The sequence below is a fragment of the Cervus canadensis genome, chromosome 21 (assembly GCF_019320065.1).
Source record: "Cervus canadensis isolate Bull #8, Minnesota chromosome 21, ASM1932006v1, whole genome shotgun sequence".
Lineage (NCBI taxonomy): Eukaryota > Metazoa > Chordata > Mammalia > Artiodactyla > Cervidae > Cervus > Cervus canadensis.
The window spans coordinates 56934268-56953656 of NC_057406.1; the positions used below are offsets into that span (position 1 = coordinate 56934268).

General features: G+C 48.7%; 1 protein-coding gene across 2 annotated transcripts; it reads left to right on the plus strand.

Annotated features, from left to right (window-relative positions):
• The first annotated feature begins 2539 nt into the window (after nucleotides 1-2539).
• On the plus strand, nucleotides 2540-17796 carry ISX (intestine specific homeobox). Of its 2 annotated transcripts, XM_043441047.1 has the most exons (7): nucleotides 2540-3692; nucleotides 5650-5782; nucleotides 13049-13200; nucleotides 15409-15525; nucleotides 16615-16722; nucleotides 16838-17125; nucleotides 17232-17796. In XM_043441047.1, exons 1-7 carry the CDS (start codon nucleotides 3597-3599, stop codon nucleotides 17256-17258), a joined length of 921 nt encoding a protein of 306 aa, XP_043296982.1. In that variant the 5' UTR covers nucleotides 2540-3596; the 3' UTR covers nucleotides 17259-17796. The 2 variants fall into 2 exon arrangements, with proteins under 2 accessions (XP_043296982.1, XP_043296983.1); XM_043441048.1 differs by lacking the exon at nucleotides 5650-5782 and having other exon boundaries at nucleotides 2540-3016; nucleotides 3399-3692; nucleotides 16838-17796.
• Nucleotides 17797-19389: the final 1593 nt, after the last annotated feature.

Consider the following 19389-nt stretch of genomic DNA (forward strand, 5'->3'; position numbering starts at 1 on the left):
TGTACAACATAGTGATTCACAAAGTTTTAAAGTTCTATTTCATTTATCATTATTATTAAATACGGCAATGTTCCCTGTGTTGTACAATATATCCTTGTAGCTTATTTATTTTATACATAATAGTTTGTGTCTCTTAATCCCTTCCCACCATGTATCCCCTCCGTCCTTCCCTCTCCCCACTGTTAACCACTAGTTTGTTCTCTGTATCTGTGAGCCTGTTTCTTTTTTGTTATCATCACTAGTTTCATTTTTTAGATTCCACATGTAAGTGGTATCACACAGTATTTGTCTTTGTCTGATCTATTTCACGTCACATAATACCCTCCAAGTCCAGCCGTGTTGTTGAAAAAGGCAGATGGCTGACTTGTTCTTCCTCAACGCTCTTCATGAAATAAAATCTCTCTCCCATCAGTGGCCTAGTAACAGTGCACCATGCTGCCAGTGTGTCTACTTGCTTCTGTGTTGTAGGGTAGATTATATGAGGGAACCTGTGTGATGACCCCTTCTCTCCTTCCTCCGCGACAAAGCCCTCTTTGATCCAAACGGCTGCACAGAGTTACTCCTCTGAACTCCTCCAACACTGACCACTGACCACTTTCCACCTTGTCTCACTGGCCATCTCCTCCCCTCCCAGCACACTCCCCACCCTAGAGTGAGGGTCCCTCTGGTTAGGTTCATGGCTCATTCATCTGCATCCCACCCCTCCATGGCATGTAGTAGATGCTCCAGCAAGATCTGTGGGGTGAACACAGATGTGACTGCCTGGACTATGGCTCACCACGAAGGCCGTGGTTTGGAAGGTCCACACTCCATACCATGAGCGCTGCTTTATTACCGTGCCAGGGATTGGAGGAGGGCAATGCTCACCTCAGAGAGAGAAGAAATACAAGGAACTCAGTGCAGTGCTGAAAAGGACAGGTGTAACTCGGGAAAACTCCCCCTCACCCTTTGGTTTTTTGGGGTTTTTTGGCCGTGTTACACAGCATGTGGAACCTTAGTTCCCTGACCAGAGATTGAATCCACGCCCCCTGCAGTCAAAGTGTGGAGTCTTAACCCCTGGACTACCAGGAAGTCTCCCTTGTGCTCACTCTTGACTGGCCACCACAAGTGTCCGTCACACCTTCTCGGCCCCAAGCAGAAGGAAATCCACACTCCCAAGGCGATAACTCTTTTGAACGGAGGGGGCTGACTTCTGTGGGCCTCTGGCCTCCTGACCATAAAGCAGGCATTTCCCAGTGCACCAGCCCAGCTGGATTACTTCCCTTCTGGCCCAGAGAACTCCACCTCCCAGAATCTGGGCAAGGCCATGTGACTCATTCTGGCCAGATAGTACGAGCAGAAGTTACTGAACCACTTCCACTGCTGACTCATTCAAATTTCCTCCTCTGCTGTCTCCTCTTCCTCGGAAAACTTGAAGCCCTTGATTGATTGGAGATAGATTGCCTCACAGTCTGGAAGAAGCCTGAGTCCCCAGAGGGATATCCAACTACATTGACTGTGACATGAGTAAGCAACTGAAGCTCCCAAGATTTGAGGGTTTGCTGGGCTTCCTAGGTGGCGCTAGTGGTAAGGAACCTGCCTGCCAATGCAGGAGACATAAGAAATGCAGGTTCGAGCCCTGTGTTGGGAAGATCCCCTGGAGAAGGGCATGGCAACCCTCTCCAGTATTCTTGCCTGGAGAATCCCATGGACAGAGGAGGCTGGCGGGCTACAGTGCGTGGGGTCGCAAAGAGTCAGACACAACTGCAGCACGCACGCAGTGACCCGGCAGAGGCAGGCTCTCCTGGCTAGACCAGACCACCTGACCCTTCCCAGGGGCACGGCTCCTCAAACAACAGGTGATCTTTCCTCTGACTCACCCTCCTCAGGGAGGAAGGCTCAAGCTTCCCCTTCCCCCTCCTTCCACGAGAAGGTCTGGGTTCTAATGCCCCATTCAGGTCCACAGACTCCCCCCAGGTATCTATCACACTCGTGAAGACACACCTTGTGGCCAGCCTGGCAGTCTGGAGCTCCCCCAAGTCCCGCTTAGGTGAGACCATGACATGACTTCCACCACACCCCCTTGGTCTGGACCTCTGTTTCCCCACACACCCCAGAAGGACCTCGGAAGATGGCTCTCAAGTCCAGGAAAGCACATCTGAAACAGACTGCCTGCAGCCAATACCCAGCAGACCGCACCCTGACCCAGCCTCCAGCCTACATATGACCCATAAATTCTCCCAGCTGAGCAAACATGTTTTATGGGGCCTGGGGACGCTTCCTGACCTCACTGTTCCCACCTTCCCGTGTCCTGCTCTGGCCTGGCCAGCTCCCCAGCACTGCACCTCTCTGGGACCCCCAATCCCCATCCTTAAGTTTCCCTCCACCTCCTACCCCTTTCCCCCAACTCCCGCCACAAGGAGGGTAGAAAGTTTCTTCTCTTATCAGCTGTTTTACTGCCCCCTCCTCCCTGGTTACACAGTAATTGGGAACAGAACTCCTGGCAAGAACGGGTTGATCCTATCAGTTTGCAGTCGACAGTTTACTAGACAGAGGGAAAGGGTCCGCTCAGCGAGGTCCCAGGAGGCAGGTAAGAGGCGTGCAAATAGGAGGGGGACAGAAAGGACCCCCAAAGGAAGGGAAAGGAGCCAGGAAGGAGCCTACTGAGACGCTTGTGCAGTGAAGTTGGGGAGAGAACAGAAGAAAGTGCTGGCTGGACCAGAGACACCAGGGGAAGTTCAGACACCAGCACTCAGCCCAGCCCCGGCACAGAGAGCCAGCCTGGTGGTGACCCCGTGACCCTCTTCAGAAGCCTCTACCTGCAGGGCGGCCAACGCACAGGTGCTTTGGGAAGAAGGCCTGTTCTGGAATCTGGGAGCCGCAGAAGCCGGAGGAATCGAGGAGGGTTTCTGGGAGCACCCCTCAAGCTTCAGTGTGGCCCAGGTCTGGGTTGGCCACCTGGGGCTCGCCGGTGGCACTCCAGCCTTCCAGAGGTCTGGCCGGAGCCAGCAGGAAAGAGCCGCACTCCAGAGAAAGGGTAAAGGTGGACACTTTGCCTCCAGATCTCCTCTGGGGGCAGCCTCCCTCTTCCTTCCAGCTCTGTTGTCCTGTTCCCCACTGGCCATGACCTCAGGGTCCCTGGCCTAGGCTGGGGACTGTGAAAGTGACCACCCAGGAGAAGACCCGTCACAGTAGGACTGAATTCGGTTTAGCAATGGCGATTCCCTCCATGTTGAGTCAACGAGGGCTCTAAGCCCGTGGGCATGGGTACAGCCCCTTCCAGCTTTCCCGACAGAAGCAGCATCCTTGATCCCAAGGTGTTTTGAGGTGACCCACAGAAGTCCCCATGGAGACATAACCGTGCTGGATAATCCAACGTGAGAATCTCTGTTCACCTCTACTCACCCTCTTGATTCCAGGAGTTTCAGGAAAGCAAGTACCCCTCCACGGACATTGGCCCCTCTGCCCCCTCGCAGCTGCCCGTGAAGGGTGCCAAGGCGGGCTCTGATCTCCACGGGAGATGGAGAGGAAGAGCTCGGGGTGCTGTGAGGCTCCAAAGAAACGGGGCCTGTCTTTCTCCATCGAGGACATCTTAAAGAGGCCGGCTGAGAGGAGCGATGTGGTCAGGCCGGAAGGGACAAGTGGACGGGGCACCAGGCAGGCAGCAGCTGCAGATTTCGAGCCAGAGAGACCCCCACAGGACCAGCCCCAAGGTAAGTGTCTTCTGGCCAATTCTTACCCACTCCTGGGTCTGCAAGCCCCAGCTGGGCTCAGGCAGAGAGAAAGCTGCTCTGTATCAACAGAAGAGAGTACTCCAAAATTCAGAGAGATGTCAGGTACTGGGCCAGTAGCCTTAAATATCTTTCTACCTAGCCCAGAAATGGGGCTGTTCTAATTCGGCCACCAAGGCCCGGTTCACTGCAGGATGCGGGGATCTGGGGCTTGTTCCCATAACCAGGCCGTAGCTGAGAATGCTGGCCATTTATTTATGCTGGCCATTTATTTATTCTGACCATTTATTTATTCTGTGGTCGGCACCATCCTGGAGGCTGTGCATGTCTCTGACTTCAGCAGAAAATTATCACAAACTAGACTGATGAGAAACTCATCTGTGAAAGAGGAGGGGTGGCTGGTGCCCCCAGCTCACACAGCCGCAGAGCAGAGGACCCGAGACCCAGCCGCCCGAACACCTGCTGAGGCGGTCGTGCTCTTTCCCTTCGTAAGCGGAGTCCAGCCTGCACGGCCTCTAGTGGCTGAAGCTCTGCCCCAAATCTGCCCACCCTGATCACACCCTAGGCCAGTGCTCTCCCCAGGATTTTCCCCCAAACAACAATGACCAGATCCTGGGCCCCTCCTTGAGGGCTGGATTGAGGAGGGGGCGGAGGAGGGAACATACATGTTCCTAGGATTCAGGCACCCGTGGTCAGTCTCAGCTCTCCCCCGGCCTGCCGAGCCACCCTGGCCAAGCCCGTTTCCACTCTGGCCTCAGCTTCATCCTCAGTGAGACAGCTGAGTGAGGGAGAAAATGAAGCTGGTGATGTTTTGGGGGTCCACTGGAGTCTGACTGGCGATGAGCCTGGAGTGTACACAAGAATGCCCTGGTCCTCTCTCCTTTCCAATGCTTTAATCCAAGGAAGGGCTTCCCCAGCAGCTCAGTGGTAAAGAGTCCGCCTGCCAATGCCGGAGCTGCTGGTTTGATCCCTGGGTCAGGAAGACCCCCTGTAGAAGGAAATGGCAACCCACTCCAGTATTCTTGTCTGTGAAATCTCATGGACAGAGGAGCCTGGTGGACTACAGTCCATGGGGTCACAAAGAGTCAGACATGGCTGAGTGACTAAACAACAGCAATCCAAGGGAAAGAAGCTCAGGGCAGCCATGATGCCTTCTCCTCCCAAACACGGAGCCCCACTCCCTCTTCCAGGTCGAGTCTCCTAAGAGGGGGTTGGTGCTCACTGGTGGTGAGCCAAGGGAAAGAGCCTGGGGTTAGGGGGGTCATGTGTCCCCAGAGAGCTAGTGGGTTTCCTAGTAGCTGACCCTATCAATAGGAAAAGGTCCCAGCTTAATTGTCAGAAGTTCATTAATATCTTCCAGTGAATTGAAGGAGCAATGAGCGTTCACAGGAACCGTTCTGCTGAGGGTCTAACCTGAGTGTCTCCTGCTGCAGCTACATAAAATCTATGTCCGTCCTCTCTGCTGGAGAGGAAGAGAGAGAGAGACCTTATTTCCCTTCCCAGAGCACTTTCCCTTCCCCTAGCCCAACACTGGCTGTTGGCAAAAAGGAGGCCAGTCATGCTGAACCTCCACTGAAGCTGCTGGAATGTTTCAGGTCAGCTAGACCCAGAGGAGACACCCAATAAGTGCTTGGGGAAATGGTAGTCATAAGATTGGACTGAGCTTTCACAGCAATGTCATGGCCATTGTTTCCATCCATTTGTCACAGTTGTGAGCCCCACCTTAGAGCTGATGAAACCAAGAAGAGAAGATAAATCACCTGCAAAAATCACACGAGTATGTCACATTAGAATTGAACCCCGGTTTCCTGAGATCATCCACTCTAGATTATTTCTGAATGTGGCTAAAATCCATCCATCTCTCTACCAGGCTGGAATTCAGCATTTCTACTTTTTTGGCCATGCCACACAGCATTAAGGATCCTACTTCCCCAACCAGGGATCAAACCCATGCCCCCTGCAGTGGAAGCTCAGAGTCCTAACAGCTGGACTGCCAGGGAAGTCTCAGGAATCCAGCATTTCTAAAGAGACTCATGAGGGTCCCCCTGGAGGTTTTCAAGATGACTTTGAAGGTGAGGAAGGCAAAGATTATTCATGTCAATAGTCCTGTAATGACTTCTACACTAACCTTCTATTTATGATGCATGATACCAGTTACCCATTTATGGTCATGATATGAGGTTTTCTTTTAATATATATGCATTTATTTAGGGCTTTTCAGGTGGTGCTAGTGGTAAAGAACCTGCCTGCCAATGCAGGAGATATGAGAAATGTGAGTTTGATCCCTGGGTAGGGAAGATCCCCTGAAGAAGGAAATGGCAACTCCCTCCAGCATTCTTACCTGGAGAATCCCTTGGTCAGAGGAGCCTGGCAGGCTACAGTCCATGGGGTCACAAAAGAGTCAGACATGACTGAGCAACTACACAACAACTTTCATAGCTAAAAAGCAGACAAGGTGTAAATGAATGGGTATGTTTATGTTCCAATAAAATTTTATTTATAGTTACAGACAGAATGCCAGGTCTGGCCTCAGGCTATAGTTCATCAACCCCTAAAGCTATTGGCGTGACATTCAAAGTCCTTCACAGACCAGCCTTGCGGGTCCCCAAATTCATCCCCCATCACAGCCTGCCTGCCCCTCACCCTCCAGGCACACGGAGCATCTCTCTCACTTTCAATCTTTCAAGCCCTTTTACATCTCCAAACTTTGCCCTTTAAAACCCTCACTCCCGTTTCCCCTTCTTCCTCCTTTTCCTCTTCCTTCCCTCATCCTCTCCTCTATATGAGCTTCCTTTAGCTGCTGTGCCAATTACCACAAACTGAATGGCTTAAAACAACAGAAACTTGTCATGTTAGAGTTTCAGAACCAGAAGTCCAAAACCAAGGTGTTGGTAGGGTTAATTCCTTCCAGAGGTGCCAAGGGAAAACCTACTCAGTGCCTCCCTCCCAGCTCCCCCTGGCTGCCAACAATCCACAACCGTCTTTGGCCTGTAGACACATCATCCCACACTCTGAGTCCATGGTCACTTGGCCTTGACCTTGGGCTCTATGTGGAATCCCCCTCTCCTTTATCTCATAAGGACACATGTCACTAGACAAAGAATCTACCCTAAATCCAGGAGAGTCACATCTTAAGATCCTTGGCCTAATCTCACCTTCAAAGACCTTATCTGCATATAAGGTCACCTTCACAGGTACCAGGGGTTAGAACTGAGATGTTTCTTCTTGAGAGGAAGACAATTCAACCCACTCCATCTTTCCTCACTCCTTCATCCCCCTCATTTTCCTCATTCCCCCTCCTTCCTTGTCCCCGTCCCCTTTCTTCTCTCTTTCCCGCCTCCCTCCTTCCTTCCTCATCCTCTCCTCCCCACCCACACTGCCTAGAACTAAAGACAGTGGACCCTCCGCTCTGCTCTGGGCCCTGGAGAGGGAGCCCTGACTCAGGGCAGGGCCGTCTTCTTCTTGCTGTTCCTCTTCTTCTCTCACACTGTTCCATGCTCGGGTGATGGTTCTTTATGACTCTTCATAGATCATTTTTGGTCTCCATATGAAGAACTCTCAAAGTTTCCTTTTTCAGTTTTTAAATCCCTACTGTATTCCTACAGAGTGTATACTTTCCCAGATATGCCTTGTAGTGGGGCTTTCCTGGTGGCTCAGATGGTAAAGAATCCACCTGCAATGCGGGAGACCTGGGTTTGATCCCAACCCCTGGAGGCGGGCATGGCAACCCACTCCAGTATTCTTGCCTGGAGAATCCCCATGGACAGAGGAGCCTGGCAGGCTACAGTCCATGGGGTCACAAAGACCATAGGATCATGGACAGGACTGAGTGACTAAGCACATATGCCTTGTAAGGTGGGAGTTGGTCACCATTTTTTTGGCCAGAAGTGGCTCTTCTCCCTGTTACAAGACCCAGGACTTTGGCTACCTCTAATCTGGGCACTCTGCACGTTTGCATTTAGGTTGGCCTTCTGTGTGTATTTTCACAGAGATAAGAGTTAGCTGACTTCCTCCTCAGTCCTTGGCAGGAAGGACAACTAAACATGAACTCTCCCATTGAATAGAAACAAGTTCTGTAGCTCTTCCCAGGTCACATCAGGGAACCTCCCCCAGTGTTACAGCTGGTGTCGTGTCTGGTCTCCTGCTTTGTCACAAGTATGAAATGGAAAGGAACAAGGGCAGGCTCCCTTTGGGGCCCTCCAGCAGGCTGAGGACACCTTCTAGACAAGACAGGTGGCTTGCAGAGAGGCACCTCCCAGGGCAGAATGTGCCAGCCTTTTTCCCCCAGATTGGTCCTGGACTTCTACAATTACCTGTGCCCACAGCATGCAAGGCACGCTCCTTGGCTCGGCATTCAGGGCTCTTCACTCTCCCCTTTAACAGTGTCATCTGCTTTCTCCCCAGTCCTCACTTCCATGGGTATGGGAGCCTGGATCTTCTTCCAACCGCTGCTTTAGGATGACAAGGACAAGGCTCATTTCAGGAGTCTTAGCCCAGCTGCAAAGCCCCTGGGGCCTCTAGCTGAGTGGCCAAGGCCAATTAGCAGACCTCAGAGAAGGAGCAATCAGGGGAGGGAGCCACGCACAAAGAAACATCAGTTTATAATTAGGTGGCCTAATCACCTGTGTAAATTGTGTATTTCTTATGATCAATGTGCTAAACGGCTCAGGTTTAATTAAGTTCTGCTGACTCGGTCTCTTTGAAGACCCACTGAAGTGTGATCACAGCTCAAGCAATTAATAACCTGTGAGGAGCAACTTGAGAGAGGTGGCAGTTCCCTGCCTCCTTCGTCCCCCCTCTTCCCACCCTCCCCTAAGTGTCCTCGGAGGGGGTTCCACACCCCCATTTTCCTCGCTGAGCCAGGGCTGGAAACTCCCAGCCCTTCTCCACGATTAAGAATCATCCTGTGTGATGGGCATTCCATCCATGAACTGGTTCTTCCAGCTTCCTGTTTAATGAGGTTCCTTCTGGTTCCAAACTACTACGTTCTTTCAACGTCCTGTGTTCTGCCTTTTTCTCTGTTCTGTAATTCATTTATGCTGTTCTTCCTGCCCTCACCAGGTTCCTCTCTTATCACCTACTATGGTCTGTAACCCAAGCATCAGGCTTGCTGGCCCCCCTCCCTCCTTTCCTAAAGCAGCTCTTGCATTTGATGGGAAAACTGAAGTGTCAACCATCACCCTTCCTAAGCCAACCACTCAGCTTCTGCTCTTCCCCCTCCCCGCTTCCCTGTGAACCACGAGCAACTCACTCTTCTCTGAATCACTGCCTGGAGCTCCAGGGCAACATCCTCTCCACTGGTCATCCTTCTCCCCAGGCACCAGGAAGGAGATGGGTGTGGGCCAGCCTTCCCTTTCTCTTACTTTTCCTGTACTTCCAGTTTTCCCAACACCATCAAATTCAGCTCTATGACTGATGAATACTCATTTTCCTAGAGATATGTGGCAATTAGAGCAAAGTGCGACACAAGGAGAAACTTAAAGTGAGGCCCAGAATATGACTTCTTCCAGAACCCAGTGGGAAAACTTGTAAGGGAGCCCTATCCAACAGAACTTTCTCTGATGATGGAAATGTTTTCTATCTATGCTCTCTAATATGGTAGCCACTAGCCACATGTGGTTATGACCTATAACCAGTGCGGCTAAGGAACTATATTTTTTATTTTATTTTATTTAAATAGCTATAGGCAGATAGTGGTTACCATGTGAACAAAGCAGATCTAAAGAGTTGAACTTCTAATAAGGTCCAGCCTCAATCTTATCCTTATTTCTCTGACGTCAGATTCAAGTCTATCTGTCTCCCAAAACTGCTCTTCTGATTGGGTGTCACTAGCCATATTTCAGGGACCCCCACTCCCTGGGGGTGGTGTAAGCTCCAGGATTCCTCTCCCTACCACTCTTTTTTACAGTTCTCCAATTTAGACATATTCAATTTCAAATAACACCCCAAGAAGGATTGTATGGAGATAATCAGTGTTGACTACTGACACCCCAAGAACCCATGCTCAGTCTTGGGAGAAGGGCTTTGGCCCTTGAGTCCTTCAGGCTGGTCCACTTGGGGCTCTGCCTCCATCTCACTAACCATGTATATTTTAGACAACCCTCTTTCTTTACAGGAGAAGTGACTACATCTGTTGGACACACACACATACACCCTGTCACCATGATTGAGAGATCATCATCTCTCAAGAATAAACATTTGTCCTGAGGATGTTGAGTTCAAAGTTAATGAGAATAAATATTTTTCTAACTGGCTCATAACTAACGGGCAGCCCCTCTCCGCAAAGTCAACAATCACATTATTTTGCCAAGGATGGCTCAGATCCTTTTCTTATAACCTTATCTCCAGGTTATGTCCTTCTGATCCTCTAGGAAATAAGGGAAAGCTGTATTTGTCTTATTAGCTGCTTCCTTAGTTACACAAATGGAAACTTGAGATAATTATTTTATTAAGGAGTCTATACTTAGTCATGGACACTTGTTTGCCTAAGTTTCCTTCTGGGGAAAAAGCAAGAGATGGCTTATTTTTTCTATTTTCTTAATAACTTTTTAAAATATGTATTTATTCAGCTTTCTGACTCCTTAGTTGCAGCATGTGGGATCTAGTTCCCTGACCAGGGGCCGAACTCGGCCCCCTGTATTGGGAGCACAGAGTCTTAGTCACTGGAACACTAAGGAAGACCCTATTTTTGTTATAATTTAAAATCTGTTTCTAATCCTCTGTTCTCCATGTTGCTTACTTTCCTGTATTCCAGCTCTACACCTTACCTTTTCGGTTCAGTATCCTCTATTCCAAAGTTCTATATTCTTAGAAGAATCCCAGGTGCATGTTATCCTGAACCTCCATTTGCCCATCCAACCTGAAATCTTCCATTCTGTGAATTTTCTGGTAATTTTCTATAAAGCTGCACTGTATCATTACAGTTATCTAAAACGCTGACCTGGGGAATGAATGAATGAGAGACTGTCAGCACAGCTCGTTCATCTTTGTTCTCCTGCAGGCAGGCCCCCTGTGCCTAGCATAAAAGACATTCACTAAGGTCTTGGCAGTGGATTCATGCCTCCCATTTCTGTCTGCACCAACTCTGGTTGGGTTTGGCTCTGCCCCTTAAATGCACCACCAGCTCCAAACAGAGAATAAATCTCTCTTTTTTTTTTTAATTAAAAAGTACAGTGGACTTGAGGAGAGAACGGGAGATAGAAAAGGTAAGAGATCAGATCATATCAGCTGGTTCAAAATCCAACAGCTTCCTCCAAGGGGTAATTATGTTTGAAATCTCACCATCCACAACCCCTAAGAAGCTTCCAAGAGTCAGGAAAATGAGTAAAATTACTTTGAGGGGATAAAAAAAAATGGACTAATAACAATGAGGGGTAGTTGGGAGGGGGGAGATGAGTGGCTGGACCTAGAGTCTGTCATAGAGAATGAAGTAAGTCAGAAAGAGAAAAACAAATATCATATATTAATGTGTGTGTAGATATATATATATATGGGATCTAGAAAAATGGTACAGATGAACCTATTTGCAGGGCAGGAATAGGAACACAAATGTAGGGAATGAACATACGGACACAGTGGGGTGGGGAGAGTGGACTGAATTGGAAGAATAGCCTTGACATAAGTACACTGGTGGTTTAGTCTCTAAGTCGTGTCCAACTCTTGTGATCCCACAGATTGTAGCCCCCAGGCTCCTCTGTCCTTTACAGGCAAGAATACTGGACTGGCTTGCCATTTCCTTCCCCAGACATAAGTACACTACCGTGCGTAAAGCAGATAGCCTGTAGAAACCTGCAGGGTAGCACAGGGAGCTCAGCTCACTGCTCTGTGATGGCCTAGAGGGGTGAGATGGTAGCAGTTTCAGAGGGAGGGGGGAATATGTATACATATAGCTGTTTCTCCAGTAATTTGGCCACTTGATGTAAAGAGCTGACTCACTGGAAAAGACCCTGATGCTGGGAAAGAATGAAGGCAAAAGGAGAAGGGGGTGGCAGGGGATGGGATGGTTAGATAGCATCACCAACTCAATGGGCCTTAATCTGAGCAAACTCCCGGGGATAGTGGAGGATGGCAAAACCTCGTGTGCTGCAGTCCATGCAGTCGCAATGAGTCAGACACATCATAGCAACTGAACAACAACATAGCTGACTCACTTTGTTGTACAACAGAAACTAACATAACATTGTAAAGCAATTATACTCCAATAAAAAATAAATAAAATAAAATCAGAGGTTAAAAAAAAGGGCAGACTATGGAAGGCACTTGTCAATTCTTAGAAATTCAGGAGTAACTCAGCCAGAAGTGTTATCCTCAGCAGAAATCTCTCCTTCATCCATCTACCTTTTGCCCAGCCATCTGGACCCCCAGGCAAGGCTGAGGCCAGGTCTTTCAAGCCTCCACCTGAAGAGAAAGAGAATTGCAGAGTGCCAGGGTGGATTTGGCCTTAGTGATTTGATCATTCAACCCCTCTCCACTCCCCCATTCTACAGATGGGGAGACTGAGGCCCAGAGAGTAAATAAAATACAGCCCAAGCAAGGACCAGGGTCCTGGAGCCTCAACTCATGCTCAGTGCCCCTCTCACCACCTCCTTGCTTCCCTGGGATGGGGTCTCAGTCCTGTTTCCCCATAGCCCCTCAATCCAGTGACCTCAGCCACCTCCATGGTGTGTGTGTTAGTATTCTTGTGCCTGAGGGAGAAGCGCCTTAAGTAGCAAGTGAAAGACCACTATGACCGGTTGAGAGAGAGACTGTGGAAGAAAGGAAAAAGCTTTTTTTTCTGCACTAGGTCCCACCTATGATGTAGCATCCCTGAGTGGGCCTGAGACTGGACAGGTGGCTGGAAACAGGCTGTCAGGGGCTGACTACTGAGGTTTTTCTGTAAAGGGCTAGATGGTAACTATTTTAGATTTTGCAGTCTCTGTTTCAGCAACACAACTTTGCCATTATAGCACAAAAACAGCCATAGATAATACATAAACCGATGTGTCAGGCTGAGTTTCAATAAAACTTTATTTCTAAAAACAAACAGAGGGCCAGATGTGACCCCCCAGGCTGTGGTTTGCCATTCCTTGTTACAGACAAGGGAAATTTGCTTGAAGGCATCTGAGCAGCAGAAAGGACAAAGAAGTTTCTAGAAGGTCATCTTGGCCACACCGTCCAGGATGGATAGAGGGAGTCAACCTAGGGGGAGGGTTTCTTGGAGATAGAACATTGTAAAAGGCCAAGCCTAAGAAGCCAGAGGCCAAGTCGTGGCAACAGTGGCTTAATGGGTACAAGGAGGCAGCACAAAAGCTTCACTGAGACGAAGGTCACTAACCCAGCTTGGACTCTCCTCCCTCCAGAGGGGAAGAAGGGTAAGCGGAGGATCCGAACCACCTTCACCACAGAGCAGCTGCAGGAGCTGGAGAAGATCTTCCACTTCACTCACTACCCTGATGTCCACGTCCGCAACCAGCTGGCGGCCAGGATCAACCTCCCGGAAGCTCGTGTGCAGGTACAACCATCCCCCTCCCTCAACCCCCCTCCTCAATGCCCTTGGGGGCATGGGTGAGACCCCAGGTATTCTGCACCCTCTGGGACTGCCCCCATTTGAAACTTTCCATTGGCTTTATCCCATGAATACAGTTATTTTGTCCAAACATCACTTTCCAGGAAATGAGGTCACCATAGTTATAAGACGCTTCCTCTCCTTGGAGGATAGACATGGAGGGGTTTTTATGATGATGGCCATTAGCATCTGCTTCCACTCCCTTCTTCTCCACTTTACTGTCCTTCCAAAGCATCATTCACCACACAACCTCATTCACAAAATAGGTCTTGACAATCTAGACGAGGGCTCAACAGACTTCTATAAGGGACAAGGTGCTAATTATGTTAGGCTTTGTGAGGCCATATGGTCACTGTCATAACTATTCAATTCTGCCCTTGTAGCACAAAAACAGCTATAGTTTACAACATATAAACAAATGAGCATGTTCCAATAAACTTTACTGATGAGTACTAAAATTTGAATTTTGTGTCATTTGCATGTCACCAAATTTAGATTATTTTCCCCAACCACTTAAAAATGTGTAAACCATACTTAGCACAAGGGATGTACAAAAACAGGTGGGAAGCCAGAGTTAAGGTTAACTCTGCCAACCTCTGACTTGGAACACATGGGTATCACTCTGGCAGCATCACAGAGAAGTGGCAAGGACGCCCCGTGGTCAGAGACCTAATCTGTAATCTGTCATTTCTCCTCCCCCCACACCCCTCAAGTGTCTAGGCTTCCTCTGTGGTTAGACATACAGCAGCCCCTCATCAATGGTATGCCCCACTCTCTTTGCACATCCCCAGTTCTGCAAGTATTGCTCTAACAAATCTAAAACCAATTGTTACATATTTGCACTCTCTCTAAAACAGTTTTCTAAATCACTCTTCATTTTTTTTAACAAATATGATGGGGGGACTGTACTCAACATCTTTTTTTATAACTTAATTTTTAATGAATAAACAAAACAATCTTTGAAAAACAGAAAAATACAATTCTTATTTTATATTGGAGTATATTTGATTTACAATGTTGTGTTAGTTTCAGGTGTACAACAAAGTGATTTAGTTACACATTACATAGATCTATTCTTTTTCAGATTCTTATCCCATATAAGGTTATTACAGAGTTCTGAGCAGAGCTCCCTGTGATATACAGTAGGTCTTTGCTATCTAGTTTATATAAAGTAGTGTGTATATGTTAATCCCAACGTCCTAATTTATCCCTTCTCCTCTCCACCTTTCAATATCTTGTAATAACCTATAATGGAAGAGAATGTTAAAAAGGAATACATATATTTGTATGTATACATATAACTGAATCACTTTGCTGTACATCTGAAACTAACACAACATTGTAAATCAATTATATTTCAATACTTTCTCAAAATATACAATGGACTTATTAAATTCAAAACCTGCACCAAGGTCCACATCAATATTCCACCTTTCATTTCATCCAAGCCTACTTTTCTTCTGGTCAAGGCCCACCCCTGTCTGGACTTCACCCCTTTTACTTCCCATTTGAAAATCAGTCACCAACTAGGTGGGTAGCATCTACATCTAGTGTAAAGCCCAGAATTCAGCACTGCCTCAGCAGAATGACCAAGTGCAAATGGCCATGTGTCACAGACAGTCAGGGTGCCCATGAATACAGGCAACCCTCAACAGCCAACCTATAGATACCAGACGCCTCACTGGGGTTTCAAACGGGTGGCCCACCAGCAGGTAAGAGCCCACGGATGGGTTTTCTCTGATCTGCATGGTTTTTTAAATCTCAGAGCTTTCACAGAAAAATCGAGATTTCTGCCTTAGAAGTTGGATGAAGCTGCAGCGCTGGCCTCACATTTCCACATGGTGGCTATTGGCTGAGGCTGAGACGCTGCCCCCTTCAGCCTCTGTTCACCCCGGACCCCACCACTCCCAGTTACAGGGCATCCTGCTGGTTCACGCTCCCTCCTCCAGCCCCTGTAGGCATGGAAGGTTGTGTGACCTCGGATCCCCTCTCCCAAGGCAGATCAGATCCAAAGAAATCATGGCTGCCGTTGACCTTTCTAAACTGTAAAGGGATGGTCCCTTGGAAGGCGCCGTCATCATGTATTTTGAGGAGAGGAACTGGATGGAGAAAAGCCCCTTTGCTTATCTCCATCCTCTCTTGCCTTCATCTCAGATCTGGTTCCAGAATCAGCGAGCCAAGTGGCGGAAGCAGGAGAAGACAAACAGCCTTGGGGCTTCGCAACCGCTGAGTGAGGCCGGCTTGGCCCCGCCCACAAACCCGGACGTGGCCGTGAGTGGCTGACGCACGCGGGGGGCGGGCTGGGGCGGGGCTGGGGGTGGGGTCACTGTCTGGGACCTTCTCATCCAGATTGGAACACCTCGGGGGACTCTGTTCACTGTTCAGTTTAGTTCAGTTCAGTTCAGTAAAACAGTCGAGTCCGACTCTTTGCGACCCCATGGACTGCGGTACACCAGTCTTCCCTGTCCATCACGAACTCCCGGAGCTTACTCAAACTCCACTGTAAACATTGGCAATTCTTTTAGGAAGAGCGTGGGCATGGATGCCTAGGAAACCTGCTAAAGTCTCTGCCTCTGTCCCCGTGTCCTCATCCACTGAATGACCATCACAATCCTCTTCCTCTTCCAGGGACTGACTTGTACTACTTGTGTAAAACGTCCCAGTTTATGGAGCAGGGTCACAGAGTAAAGGGCATTGTGTGGGAATGGAGCCCATTGGCTCTGGAGTCAGGCTGCCAAGACCCAGGTTTGAATCGCAGCTCTGCCCTAAGCAGTATGTGACCTGGAAGAGTCGTTGTGCCCCTCAGAGGACAGTCATAGATTTGATGAGGATGAAATGACTAAGTCTTGAAGAATGTCTGCCACCCAGGAAGTGGTTGCTAAAAATTAAACGTTCATCAAGTCAACAAATTTGGAGTGTGTACCAGATGCTAGTGCTGGATTCAGATCCAGCCCTGAATATTCATTGGAAGGACTGATGTTGAAGCTGAAACTCCAATACTTTGGCCACCTGATGCGAAGAACTGACTCATTTGAAAAGACCCTGATGTGGGGAAAGATTGAAGGCAGGAGGGGAAGGGGACGACAGAAGATGAGATGGTTGGATGGCATCACCAACTCAATGGACATGAGTTTGAGTAAACTCTGGGAGTTGGTGATGGATAGGGAGGCCTGGCGTGCTCCATTCCATGAATCACAAAGAGTCGGACACGACTGAGCGACTGAACTGAACTAAACCAGATGCCAAACAGAGGCGAGACAGCAGTGCAGAAAACAGACAGTCCTGTGGTTAACGATTTGTTCAAACCCACAATGACTCTATGAGGTAGGATTTTTAATTTATCCATTTTTGCTGATGCAGAAACTGGACTCTGAGAAGCAAAGTGACTTTTCCGAGACAAACGGTTGCTGTAAATGCTGGAATGAGGACCAGGTTTCCTGGCCCCCCTGGGCAAGTGCTTCTCCCCAGGTTGGTCTCCCTATCCACCCCGAGCTGCCGGAGAGTCACTGGGAAAGGCTGGGAAGTTGAGGGACAGCATGGAGTGAAGCTGGCTGACCCCTCTCCTGGCCTTTCCTTCTGACAGGGCCCCACGCTGCCACCCCCTGCACAGCCCAGGCTGCTTCCTCTCACCAGGTGCTGTCCACCAGCTCAAGGTCAACTGACCTCTGCCTGGCTCCCCGCCCAGATCACCCTCCTCCCATGCCACCCATGGGAGACACAGCCTCTGCCAGGCCCTCTCATCATCCAGCAGACCTGCATCCCTACACTCTGCTTTGTTCCCACCTCCACACCCCAGAAGAGGCAGCATCTGTACCACCTCCACAACAGAGACTGGACATCCTCTCCTGCATGGAGCCTCTCTCCTCTCCAGGTGAAAACAGGTGGCGGGAAAGTAACCAGGTCTCTGGGGGAATCAATCTCATGATTCAGAGATGACCCACAGTTCAGGAAGCCACCCTGAGCATGTCCTTTGGCAGGTTGCTTCGGATTCAGCAGCAAGGTGACCAATAAAGGAAGCTCTGCTCTCTCCTGGCCAGTGTGGCCCTCCTGCTTCAGACAACAGACACTATGTGAGGTCTCAGGATGAGCCCTGGAAGGAGGAGGTTGCCCTCTTGCACCTGTGTTTCCTTTGTGTGGTTGTGTGACCTCCAGCCAGTCGCTCACCCCTCTGGACTTCATCTGTAACACAGGCTGTTGCACAAGATGACTCCTGAGCACCCTTCTGGCCCTTACCTTGGTGAGATGAACCATGGTGAGAACAGCACAGAGAAGGCAAAGGAGAGGTTGTTTGTTCATTCACTCATAAGTCACTTATTAAACACCTACTGAGTGCTTCATACATGGAACTGGATATTGGCATGAACAACTGAGGCTCTGCCCACAGGAGCTCAGTCCAGGATGACCAAAAGGGTAATGCTGACCTTCCCCTGCAGGCAGAACATTCGCTCAATGACCTTGCAAGAGGTCCACAGTTAATGCATTCTGTTAGGGATTGATATGAATGTTCTAAAGAGGAAGAGAAATATAGAAACATTTCTTTAAAACTTTAAACAGAATTTAGTGTCTTTGGTTATTCTGCCGGGCTGGGGATGGATGTTGTCATTTCTGGTTTGGATGAAGGGAAAGATAGTAAGCTGTAATCACAGTTCATCTTCCCAGGACCTTGCAAGGGGCCCAGTTAGAAAGCCAGCCTCATTCTATGCTGAAAAGTCTAAGAAAGAGGGAGAGAAGGAGACAGAGAAATTGATTTTTTTTTTAATATAAGGAATTGGCTTTCACAGTTATGGAAGCCAAAAAGTCCCATGAGCAGCAGTTGGCCAATTGAAAATGGAGACCCAGGAGAGCAGAGGGTATCAGCTCCAGTGTGAGACTGAAGGCAGAAGCTCCATGTCCCAGTTCAAAGACAATAAGGCAGAGAGAGCAAATTCTTCCTTCTCCCACAGTTTTGTTCTATTCAGCCCTCAATGGATTGAATGAGGTCCACCCACATGGGGGAAGGCCATCTGCTTTACTCAGTCTGCTGATCACAATGTTCGTCTCATCCAGAAACACCTTCACAAACATACCCAGAATAATGTGTAGCTGAATATCTAGTTACCTTGTGGGCCAGTCATGTTGACACACAAAATTAACCATCCCAGGCTCCATCCCCTTTCCTAGTCACACATCCTCCCTCCAAGCATAAGGGGTTCAGGTGACCAGAATGCCTCAGCTTCAGTACAGATGTGAAACCTGGTTTTGGGGGGCCACCTCTTCCACTCTAGGTGTTCCTTTTCCCCCAATAACTATTTTCTTCCCTTCACCTTATATCTGAGGGGCAAATGAATCACTTTAGCACTCTTACCAGCTGTGAAAACTTGGGCAAGAGACACATTACCAGCACTTCCCTGGTGGTCCAGTGACTAAGACTCTAAGCTCCCAATGCAGGGGGAACTGGGTTCAATCCCTAGTCAGGGAACTAGATTCCACATGCCACAACTAAAGATCCCTCATGCTGCCGGTGAAGATCAAAGATCCTGCATGCCTCAACTAAGACCCAGTGCAACCAAATGAAAAAAAATAAACAGAGAGAGAGAGAAACACATTCCCTCTGTGTATCTGTTCCTTGGAGAGCAAGTTTCTTGTCTCTGAGGGTTTCTCTATTGCATGAGTTAATAAGCATGTGCATATGCATACTCTGTATCCAACTCTTTGCAACTCCACAGATGGTAGCCCACTAGGCTCCTCTGTCCATAGCATTCTCCAGGCAAGAATCCTGAAGTCGGTTGCCATTTCCTACTCCAGGGAATCTTCCCAACACAGGAATCAAACCCCTGTCATTTGTGTCTCCTGCAGTGTCAGGGGATTCTTTATCACTGAGTCACCAGGGAAGTCCAAATGAGATAATACATTGTGGTAGATGGTAAGCACAGGTATTAAGAAAAAAGTCATTTTCCCAACTCTCCCTTCTACCTCCTTCAACTTCTGATCTTGAGCAGCTATAGGCATCCCAGACTCTTTCCCAGGAGCTCTTAAACCAGCTTTCAGGAAGTCAAGGAACTCTGAAAAGAGTAAGCAAAATTGTGTGTGTGTGTTTATTTTTCCCAGGCAAAACATTCATTGTTTTCATCAACTTTTCAAAGAGGTTTCAGCTAA

Excerpts from the sequence above, each read along its gene's own strand:
- ISX (XM_043441047.1), top strand. The coding sequence starts at position 3,597 with ATGTGGTCAGGCCGGAAGGGACAAGTGGACGGGGCACCAGGCAGGCAG. Across the intron at positions 3,693-5,649 it reads CCCACAGGACCAGCCCCAAG|GGATCAAACCCATGCCCCCT; the intron begins GTAAGTGTCTTC and ends TTCCCCAACCAG. Across the intron at positions 13,201-15,408 it reads TCCCGGAAGCTCGTGTGCAG|ATCTGGTTCCAGAATCAGCG; the intron begins GTACAACCATCC and ends CCTTCATCTCAG.